Source organism: Pristis pectinata, chromosome 26 (assembly GCF_009764475.1).
Source record: "Pristis pectinata isolate sPriPec2 chromosome 26, sPriPec2.1.pri, whole genome shotgun sequence".
In the NCBI taxonomy this organism is placed as follows: Eukaryota; Metazoa; Chordata; class Chondrichthyes; order Rhinopristiformes; family Pristidae; genus Pristis; species Pristis pectinata.
In genome coordinates, this window is record NC_067430.1 from 14,391,355 (window position 1) to 14,403,109 (window position 11,755).

General features: G+C 42.2%; 1 protein-coding gene across 3 annotated transcripts in view; it reads right to left on the minus strand.

Moving 5' to 3' along the window:
• The window catches only part of plekhm2 (pleckstrin homology domain containing, family M (with RUN domain) member 2), a 54,446-nt gene extending 46,482 nt beyond the window's left edge, over nucleotides 1–7,964 (minus strand). For all 3 annotated transcript variants that reach the window (XM_052039424.1, XM_052039423.1, XM_052039422.1), the window contains exon 1: nucleotides 7,710–7,964. In XM_052039424.1, the coding sequence (XP_051895384.1) occupies nucleotides 7,710–7,769 (60 nt within the window). In that variant the 5' untranslated portion in view covers nucleotides 7,770–7,964. The remainder of the gene's footprint in view (nucleotides 1–7,709) is intronic.
• Nucleotides 7,965–11,755: the final 3,791 nt, after the last annotated feature.

An 11,755-nucleotide genomic window follows, 5' to 3' on the forward strand; every position in this document is an offset into this window, starting at 1 on the left:
TGGCATCATGGACACAACCCTCCCCACCATCAAGGGCATCTTCAAGAGACTCCATCATTAAGGACCCTCACCATCCAGGACATGCCCTCTTCTCATTACTACCATCAGTGAGGAGGTACAGGAGCCTGAAGGTCCAAACTCAATGATTCAGGACCAGCTTCTTCCCTCCACCATCAGATTTCTGAGTGATCCATGAACACTACCTCACTATTCCATTTTTTTTGCACTATTTATTTATTTTTGTCATTTATGATGTTTATGTCTTTGCACTGTACTCCTGCTGCAAAACAATGAATTTCACCTGATATGTCAGTGATAGTAAATCTGATTCTACTACAGTTAAGAGATCAGGCAGCACCTCTGGAAAAGGAACCCTGGTCCACTTTATCACCAATGCCCCCTCTCTCTTCATACACTAGCTCCCTTCTAAGCGCAGGATATGCAATATGCTTTCACTCAAACAGACCTTCCATGTGCAACTGTGATATACTCTTACTTCTTCAAACGTAGTATTTGCTGCTCACAATGTAGTCTCACTGATGTGGTGCTGGCTTTGCCCATTCAGCCTGCAAGTATGACCGGGAACTTCCGCTTGCTTGTTGTCTCCATTCCTAGCCATTACTCGTATTGTAACCTCATCTTACGTTGTTTTAAGGGAAGCTCAAGAAACAACTTGTCTTTCAATGAAGTGCTATGCAACCTTCCAAACACAACAGTATGTTCAACAATTTCCCATCATAATTACTGTTTCAATTTTTTGGACAATGAGTGCTGATAACGATTCCAATTTTATCATTTACAGCTCCCCTAGAATCACCTTTTGTTCTATTCTTGCCCTTTTCCCAGCCCTTTACCTTGCACCATCATCCCATGCATTATTTCATCATTCTTATCTTAGCACAGACATTATCTTTTGCCCCATCCTGACCCCTTTGTTTCTATTTGCCTAAGATCTGTTACACTGTTACATATCCACCCTTTGTTCCAGTTCTGATGAATAGATATTGGTATAAAACTTTAACTGTTTCTTTCCATATCAAAGTATTTTCAGTGTTTTGTTTTTAAATCACTTTTTCTATTAAATTAAAATGACTGGGGCCTGATCTAGAATTTCTAGCACCATCCATAATTTTTGAAACACTTTACTGGGTCCAAATAATATTTCATAAGCATCAGACAACACCCACTGCTAAGTGTCCCACGTGGGCCAGCACACATTTCTGAAATTCCACACTTAGTCAATGCAGGACCCAAGTGGAACACAGACGTCGATCAAAAGCCTTCTACTGTATATGTCATAGGCAGGCAATCCAAAACATTTCCAATGTCATTTGTATGTTTGGATCCCTATACAAACACATACCACAACCACCAATATTCTGTCTACAATTCTATATAGACTACAAGTCCACTTACAATGAATTAAAATAAAAATACAAAAATGCTGGAAATTTGAAATAAAAAGAAAAAAAATCCTGGAAAACACAAAACAGATCCATCAATATTTAAACCTGGAAACTCACTGTAGTTTCTCAGACCAGCTGCACACTTCCAACATTTTTCATTTCATTATTGACAAGTTCCAATTATATTCAAGATCTATCTTAATGTTACTAGGAATGGTTTATAAAGACTAAATCATTGAACACCTCTAGATATTTCACTCCACAGAGATACTGAAGGTATCTCAATCCCTGGACTAGTAGTGCAGGGAAAATTGTGCAGAGAGCATACCCACGCAATATTCCCATCAGTTTCTAAATAAATTCCCGACAGGGCTATAGGCAAAAACAAGCAGAATCACTAGTTCTAGAGCAAGGCAAGGGGATAGGGAAGCAGATTATCTTCACTAGCTTCCCAGGTCTCAAACCTGGGAATCTGCCCAGTGCTGGGTTAAACCTGGTATGAATAAAGCAATCTCCATTCAAATGGATGGAAGACATTGGCTACTGGGTGAAAGATAAATAGTATTTTTTTAATTAAGTTAATGTCAATGTTTTAAATTAATTTTTAGTGTGAGAATTTTTTTACAAAAATAGTTTTCATAATCTAAAAGAAAATTTTCTTTACAGCAACACTTTAAAAAAAATTTGTCCCAAAAAACAGTGAACGTCAATGTCATTTAAAAGATATTCACATGCATTCAACATACCCGATCACCCTGACTGTTTGGGTTGGAAATGGGGATAGTACAGAGACCCACTTGCTGTCAAAGTGGCTCAATGAATCCAGTAGGACTGTTAAGTCAGTTCTTTGCTCATCTTAGCCATCAACAGAGCCCGAGGCCATGTTGGAAAACAAAATGTTGTATGTGAACAAGATGGCCAGCAGTTTCTGGACAACAAAAGATTTGCTCTATTACAGAATACGGTTGTAAATACTTTGTAATTTTTGGTATCCTATTTAAAACCTAAATGCAATGCAAGAGCGGCAATATAGATTCACTGGAATATTACAAAGGACAAGGGACTGCACTGAAAACAAAACAGACAAAAGAAAGCAGCCATCAAGCAGGAGGTACGGGAACCAGAAGACCCACACCTCAAGGTTCAACAACAGCTTCTTCCCCACTGCCATCAGGTGCTTGAACTGACCTGAAAGGCACTAATTCTACCTTGGACTATATTTCCCCATAAACAAAATAACATTAGTGCAGGTTATTTCATTGTGTAAGTTATGTATAATTAATGTTAATTTAAGTTTATATAATTTATGTTTGTTATGCTTGCAATGTACTGTGCTGCTGCTGCAAAAAGCTAATTTTCATGGCATTTATACCCTGGAGATGTATGCCCATGGCAATAAACTTGAACTTGAGAAGTTATAGAATTTTTCTATACACGAATTAAAGGGTGACAGCAAACTTCAAGGTTAAGAGAACACAAAAGAAAACTCTTACTACTAATCAACGAAACAGCAATGAGGGTGTACAATTGGATTCAAAGGAGCATTAAAATAACTTTGTTACAGAAAACGACAGAACATAAAATTCTCAGAAACAGCACAATGCAGCAGAGACACAAGAAACTGCAGATGCTGGAATCTGGAGCAATACACAAAGCGCTGGAGGAACTCAATGGGTCAGACAGCATCTACGAAAGGAAATGGACAGTTGATGTTTCAAGTCAAGACCTTTCATCCGGACTGATGAAGTGTCTCGACCCGAAACGTCAACTGTCCGCTTCCCTCCATAGAAGCTGCCTGATCCACTGAGTTCCTCCAGCACTTTGTGCATTACAATACAGGGGAATCCATTAATTCTTTAGAGGAATTTAACATTTGATTGAAGACGAATTTGAAAGTTTTGTTGAATGGGATTAGATCAAATAGCTTGAGTGGAAATAAACACTGATATAGAATTAGGTGAGTCAACTTGCATGTTTCTATGCTGAAACATTTTATAATTTTCCCCTCGTACTTACCAATTATAGATCTTTCAAGCCATATAGTCTTGATATTCTACATACTGACTGGCTAACTGCAAGTGGCTGATGTGCAATGGTGACTGCACGTTTTAAAGATGTACACACAGATCTCTTCTGTTCGTTAGAAATGGAGTGGAAGCAAGTCATCCTCAATCCTGATGGATTGCCCAAGTAGAGTCATCATTTTTAATTACATCTAGTTATACAACTGCTTTAGGATCAGCGTCCTCTTGTTCATGATATTCTGAAATCTATGAGTCCTACCACCCTCAAATCAAACTTCATTGAATTCCAAATTATTAAACTATAGTTGCCAAGTGTTTATTGCATGTACATATTTCTTACTCAAATGGAATGGTTAAAATATTGTAAAAACCTACAAAATTAATGAGTCCACCTTAGCAAGAACAGATTCCCTCTATATAGAAAAGATTGCTATTTGTTAAATTCTGAGTTGATTTTGTTTTAATTACTGCATTTTTGGAGGTCATTCACCATTCACTCACCAACACCTGACAATTCAAGCTATTAAAAGGTCAGAAACATTCCTCCTCAAAGCAGTATCACATTTTCTCCTTGAAAACAAGAATAGTTTCTGTATCAATGTTGTAGGAAATCAAATTAATTCATGACTGAATTTACTTGGGGAATACACACAATGTTCCAGATCCTCTTTGTTCCATCTGCTCTGTCAATTGCAGTGCCTGAACAGTTCTTAAACAACTTGTTCCAGTCTAGGTGCTGGCTCATTTTGCAATTCCTCAAGAGTTGTTCTCCATTGTTGTTATTGGAAATAAAAGTTAACTGTCTCTCAAAACATGGACCCTGCTATCTAGGTCAATAAACTTACTTTGTAGATGTGGGCTGGATTGAGAGTAAAGTTTCATTTGCACTCTCTTACTGACCAAGAAGCAAACCTAGATCCCTATTAGCTTCTGAACTTAAATGACAAGTTGGTAAAGGCTGGGCTTTGGACAACAATGTTGATCAAATATAAAATCACCACTAGAAATAAAGAACAAATGGGTATTGTGGATATCAAGGGCATCTTTCATCCTTACAGACAAGACCCAGGGTCAGCCTTTGAGTCAGCCGATATTTTTCCAGATTTCCATGCTGAATAGCAGTCTTGGAGGTCAATTACATTCAAATAACAACCAATGATATTTTCTCTCAAAAAAGTTAAAGGCAAGCATTTAAATAGAGAAATCAATTCACCACTGGAGGCCAGCCATCACAGTAACACAAAGTTCATTGCATGTTTAAACTAAGAATTTTTGACATCAGTGGTCATTGATCTCTTGCACTTGTTCAAGTCTAATTGTTCAATATCTGATCTGAAGAGCTTGATGTAGCAAAATAGAGGTCTTTTTATCTTGCACTTAAACCAGCAATAACCCATCTGTGACAATGTAAATGGAGCTTTACTCTCTATATAGGCCACACTTATTGACTTTGAAATTCCAGGGAATGATGCACAGGATCTCTACTTTCCGTCTAACCTGTGCTGTCCCTGACCTGGGATTGCTTGAAGCTGACACAATATGTTTTAAATAGAAACCCTTCCATTCTCCAGCAGTATTATTATTCATAGAACATTACACAAAAATGTACCAGCAAGCTTAAGTCGCAAGATAACTGTGAAAGCATGACTGAAAGCACTCCATGCTCCAGCACTCTCAGCCTTCATTTCAAAGATGTTAATAAAAATGTTAAAGAGCTCCACAGGCAGTTTAGAATGGTTTAAAAAAATCCTTACAACCTATTGACAGTTTGTTGGGATTAACACAATATGACCACTACAAAGTAGAAACAATAAAGCAGCATCAATGAGTGGTACTCTAGTACTTTGTGCTAACTCAAGCAAAAACATTTTTTTCGAAAGTCTATATAATAGTGAAATGATATTGTTAAAACCGATGTAGCTAAACAGTATTGTTTGAACTACATGGGCCTGTACAAGTGAATAGCATTGTTCAATTTCTTGACACGATAAAAGCTTCTCCTGCCATACGTCGTCTCTGGCCATACAACCTAACACCACAACAACGATATGCCACCTTAAATCTACTGAATAAACAGAAGTTGTGCCTTTTGTATTGTAATGAGGAACAGTTAAACCCACTTTGTCAATAGAAGCTTGTATCTGAGACAACTTTATGCATTGTGACGTGAAAATTCTAATGGTAATGTCATCTCTAATATGATGCCATCACCAGACACATCTTTTCCTTCTCTCTTTTCAGCATTCCAGAGGGACTGTTCCCTCCTCAACACTCTGATCCACTCTTCTATCTCCACCAATAGCCACTCTCCTCTTTATGGTACCTTCCCCTGTAATCACAGAAAGTGCCACACTGGCCCTTATACCTCCTCCAAATGACCCAAACACTCCTTTCAAGCAAAACTGCAATTTACTTGTACTTCTTTCAGTTTAATATGCTGTATTTGACTTATGATGTGGTCTCCTCCACACTAGGAAAATCAAATGTAGATCAGATGATCCTTTTGCAGGTCATCTCCATTCAATTTGCAAGTGTAACTCTGTACTTCCAGTTGTCCATCCCTTCAATTCTCTATCCCACTCCAACCTTTGATTTCTCCTTAGACTCTCACCAACTTTTACCGATGCACCATAGAAAGCATCCTATCTGGATGTATCACGGCTTGGTACGGCAACTGCTCTGCGCAGGACTGCAAGAAACTGCAGAGAGTTGTGGACACAGCCCAGCACATCACAGACACCAGCCTCTCCTCCTTGGGCTCTCTCTTTACTTCTCACTGCCTTGGTGAAGCAGCCAGCATAATCAAAGACCCCACCCACCTGGGACATTCTCTCTTCTCTCCTCTTCCATTGGGTAGAGGATACAGGAGCCTGAGGGCACATACCACCAGACTTAAGGACAGCTTCTACCCCACTGTGATAAGACTACTGAACGGTTCCCTTATACAATGAGATGGACTATGACTTCATGATCTACCTTGTTTTGACCTTGCACTTTATTGCACTGCACTCTCTCTGTAGCTGTGACACTTTACTCTGTACTGTTATTGTTTTTACCTGTACTACCTCAATGCACTCTGTACTAACTCAATGTAACTGCACTGTGTAATGAATTGACTTGTTCAACTGGTATGCAAGACAAGTTTTTCCACTGTACCTCGGTACAAGTGACAATAATAAACCAATACCAAAACAGATCTCAACACAAGCTTGAGGAATCTTCCAATATTCAGGCCTGAATAAAGAATTCAACCATCAGCCATACGAGTCTTGTGATTACATTTCCACCAGTTTTCCTATTCCTCTCTTGTTTCAGATTTCATTCATATCCTCCTATCTGCATCTCCTCCATTAGCCTCTTTCAACCAGCACCACCATCACTCATATCATTCAGTCCTTCCTGGTCTCTACTTTATTAAAGACCTTCCATTTTGTTCACTCTGCCATTTTCCCCATCTCACCCCTGATTTTTCTCTGCAACTTGTTTCATTTCTAACTTCATTAGAAACAGGAGCTGGAGTACATCATTTTACAACATCTGGCCACTCTGATTTTGGTCTCACAGTCCTTTCCCACTCTCGTGCCATGCCCCTCAACTGCCTTATAGTTCAAATGTTTGTCAACCTCTGCCTTCAATACCTCTGGGATCAAGAATGGCAAAAATTCACAATCCTCTGAGAGGAGAAATTCCTCCAACTGAAATTGGCCACCCATTATTCTGAAACTATGCCCTTTAGATTTAGGGGAACTAGCTTCTCAGCACCCAGCTTGCCATTGGCCAAAAATGTGAACTGTTTCTCTCTTCACAGATGCCGACTGTCCTGCTGAATGTTTCCAGCGTTTTTTTTAAACTTTGGGGGTGTCTAACTAGTGAGGACCACTTTACAATTCTGACAGTGCTTAAAGGAGAATTTTCTAACAATTGGTCAGCATTTCCCAGCCTGCTCAGGAATCAGAAGAGGCAGCATTTTTTTCCAGTGAAAAGCTGCTGTAGGCACTCATGGAATTAAAAAAACAGGAAAGGACCATTCAGCCCATCAAGACCTGCCTCCCTGCCAATAACAGATTCTCTCCCAGTTATTATTCAGCTCCAATGGGAAAATGGCCAAGATCTGAAAAACAGTGGAGCCCTCCCAAGTGAAAATTAATGCCGACTGCTGCCCGGCCCCGCACTCTGCACAGCTCCCGGCCAGGCAGTGGTACCTCGGCCTTACCAGCGGCACACGACCCGGGCTAACTCTCCCGGCTTGACTGCCAAAGATTCCGCCCTGGCCACTCACCTGCTTCACCGACAGCGAGATGTTCTCCAGAATCCGGTCCTTCACTTTCAGAGTCTCCATCCTTGAGGCCGACGCATCGTCACCGCCACTCGTTCACCACAGCCGGCGCCGCGCGTCCTCACCGCACGCTCCCGATGGACGCCGCCGCCGCGCGGCCTCACCGCACGCTCCCGATGGACGCCGCCGCCGCGCGTCCTCGCCGCACGCTCCCGATGGACGCCGCCGCGCGTCCTCACCGCACGTCCTCGCCGCACGCTCCCGATGGACAGCACCGCCCACAAGCTTATGGGAAGTGACGCCACTAAACCCGGGCCGAAAACCTCGACCGTTCCATAACAAGGATCACATGGGCGGGGCTTATTGCCCTCATGGGCGGGGTTTATTGCCCTCGTCATCCACACGTGACCGAAGACCTTCCCGGGCGGGGCTTGATCTGCCATTCATTCCCAGTTGCTCTGCATTGGCGGGAATTGTAACGCAAACAAACCAGCGGGTGAAATTAACCCATTGATGAGCGTCCCGTTTATTTCTCTGAACACCAGATGGTGCAATCGAGCTATCCAAAAATCACTCCAACGAGTTTTAATAATAATTCACGGAGTTTCCGACAATTCCTGGTTTTACGGAGATAGAACAGGCAAGTGGAGTGAAATGAATCATTGCACTTGCAAATGGGCCGAATGGTCTTTTGCACCGTGCGATTTCTCTTTCACTGTGCGCAGTGGTTACTGGATCTGAGGTTCCTGCAGAAGTCAATGAATATAATTTCGTAACCGGGACCCTATCTTAATGTTTAGCTCCATTATTTCGCCCCGAGGCCAAATGTATCACCCAGTAGAATCTGACCCCCAAGTATCAACGCAAAGAAAACTTAAAACTATGGAAACACATAGCAAGTCGAGTAATATCTTTGGGACGAGAAACAGAGTTAACACCTTAGGAAGAAGACCCTTTGTCAGAACTGGGAAAGAGAGAAAGGTTAGTTTTAAGTTGCCACTTCAGTTTTAAGTTGCCTTTCTGCAAGTTAGTTTCTATTGAAGGGGGTTCAACGTGAAACATTGTCGCTGTTTCGCTTTCCGAGGATGCAGCCTGACCTGCTGAGTGTTTCCAGCATTTTCTGCTTTTGTTTCAGATTTTCGGCATCTGTGGTTTTTAAAATTTTTTTATTGCCAATGCAAATCACATACCAAGTATGCACCTTAAATGAATAGTTCAGCTACTTACTGGGCCAAGTCACAGATCAACCAGGAGAATACCAACATTTTCATTTATTGTTCAGCTTTGCCATGGGTTCTCGCCTCCTACAAGGGGCAAGTGTCCCCACAAAAAATTCTTCAAAGAGAAAGAATGCAAGTATATAAGTCAGAGGAGCAGGCCATTTGTCCCCTGGACCTATACCACCTTCATGGCTGATCTTTTCCCTCAAATCCCACTTTCCTGTGCAACCCCCATGTCCCTTGATTCCTTTATTATCTGGTAACCTTCAGGTCTCCGTTTTGAATGCAAACAATGACTGAGCATCAGGTAGGGAATTCCAAAGACTCATCATCCTCTAAGTGAAGAAAATTCTTCTCCTCTCAGTCCTAAATGGTCTGCCCCTTATGAGACCATGACTCGCAAACATAGATCAGTACAGCACAGGAACAAGCCGTTCTGGCCACCATGTCTGTGCCGACCACGATACCAAGTTAAGCTAATCCCATCTGCGTGCACATGATCCATATTCCTGCCTGTTCACGTGCCTGTCTAAATACCTCTTAAACATCACGGTTGTATCTGCTTCCACCACTTCCCCTAGAGGCCTGTTCCAGGCCTGTGTAAAACACTGGTGTCACACGTCTTCTTTAAATTTTCCCCCTCTCACCTTAAAGCGAAGGCTTCTAGCACTTGTTCTAACTGGCTATACCACTGAGTTTCACATCATGAACACTCAAACAATCATGCTAAAAGTGGTCCCTTTATTATGCACTTTACTTGAGTACAAGGTTGAAGCTGTCTTACTAAATTTATATAGGACCTGGTGAGACCATACCCTGAAGTACTTTGTTTAATTATCATGGGCCTAGTTTTAGACATTTCAGCCCAGGTGAAACATCCTCTCCTCATCAACCTGTCAATCCGTCTAGGGATTTTATACATTTCATCAAAGTCTTCTGAACTCTAGACAAGGGAGGCCTCTCCTCGTATGACAGAGACATTTTCATAGGAACCAATCTGGTAAATATTCATTTCACTTGCTCAATTCCTTCTTTAGGTAAGCCGGCCAAAATTGGAGAGTTCAATGTTCACCCCAGCCCCCCATCACCTTGTTCCTTTCCCCCTTCTCTCCTCTCCTCCACCCAATCCGTCTGCCCATCATCCACACTTGCACTCCACAGCTTTATACCGGCTATCTCCCCTCTATCTTTCAGTCCAGATCAAGGATCTCCACCCGAAACGGTGACTGTCCATTTTCCTCTGCAGGTTCTGCCTGATCCTCTGAGTTCCTCCTGCAGTTTGGTTCTTTGACCAATGAGGGAAGCAGGGCTGAATGTTGCTGAGTGAGAAAAGCCAAAACAGAAAATGCTGGAAACCATCAGCAGATCAGGCATCACCTGTGGAAAGAACACAGTTAATGCTTTATGTTGAAGGCTTTCCATCTGACAGAGGGTCTTCAACCTGAAATGTTAACTGTTTCTCTTTCCATGTATGCTGCCTAATTTGCTGGATGAATCCAGCGTTTTCTGTTTTTGCTGCTCAGTGAAATTCAGTGATGGGGCTTTCAGGATATAGATACAGATTTCTTTATTAGTCACATGTACATTGAAATACACAGTGAAATACATCTTTTTGCATAGAGTGTTCTGGGGCCAGCCCCCAAGTGTCACCACGCTTCCAGTGCCAACAAAGCGTGCCCACAACTTCCTAACCCGTACGTTTGGAATGTGGGAGGAAACTGGAGCACCAGGAGGAAACCCACGCGGACACACGGGGAGAACGTGCAAACTCCTTACAGACAGTGGCCGGAATTGAACCCCGATCGCTGGCGCTGTAACAGCGTTACGCTAACCTCTACATTGCTGAGGAGCGCATAATAGAGCTCAAAGTATAACTCGGAGTGGAATTTATGAAATGTGTCCAAGAAAGCTTCCTTTATCAATATAGAGAGAGAACTACCAGAGAGGGTGCAACACTGAACCTGGGAACTGAGGTCGGGCAATTGGCAGAAGTGCCTGTTGGTGAGCACATTGGGTCCAGCGACCATAATTCTGTTAGTCTTAAAATAGTTATGAAGAAAGATACGACCGGTTCACAGGTTAACATCCTGAACTGGGCCAGAGCAAATTTTGGAGCCATCAGTTAAGATCTTGAGCGATCTATGTTAGAACAAATCAACCAGTGGTTGAGAGGCCTGGCAGCACCGTAGTGCAGCTGTTAGTGTAACACTATTACAGCGCCAGCAACCTGGGTTCAATTCTCACCACTATCTGTCAGGAGTTTGCCCGTTCTCCCCGTGTCTGTGTGGGTTTCCTCCAGGTGCTCCGGTTTCCTCCCACAATCCAAAGACATACGGGTTAGGAGCTGTGGGCATGCTGTGTTGGCGCTGGAAGAATGGCGACACTTGCGGGCTGCCCCCAGCACATTCTCAGTAACGCAAAAAGATGCATTTCACTGTGTGTTTCGATGTACATGTGACTAATAAATAAATATCTTATCTTTTCTTGGGTGAGATTGTTTGAAGGGAAAAGAGCGTCTGCCGAGTGGGAGGCCTTTAAAAGTGTGATATCGAGTGTTCAGGGCCTGCATGTTCCTTTTAGGGTGAAGGGCAAGGCTGGCGGGTTTCGGGAAACCTGGTTGCTGTGAGATAGTAAGGATCTGGTTAAGAAAAAGAGGGAGGCATATACTGCGCATAAGCATTTGGGAACTAGTGAATCTCTTGATGATTACAAGAAGTGTCAGAGTGCACTTAAGAGAGGTTAGGAGGGCAAAAAGGGGATATGAGAAGGATCTGGCAGGCAAGGTGAGGCAAAATCCCAACAGATTATATAGGTATATTAAGAGTAAAA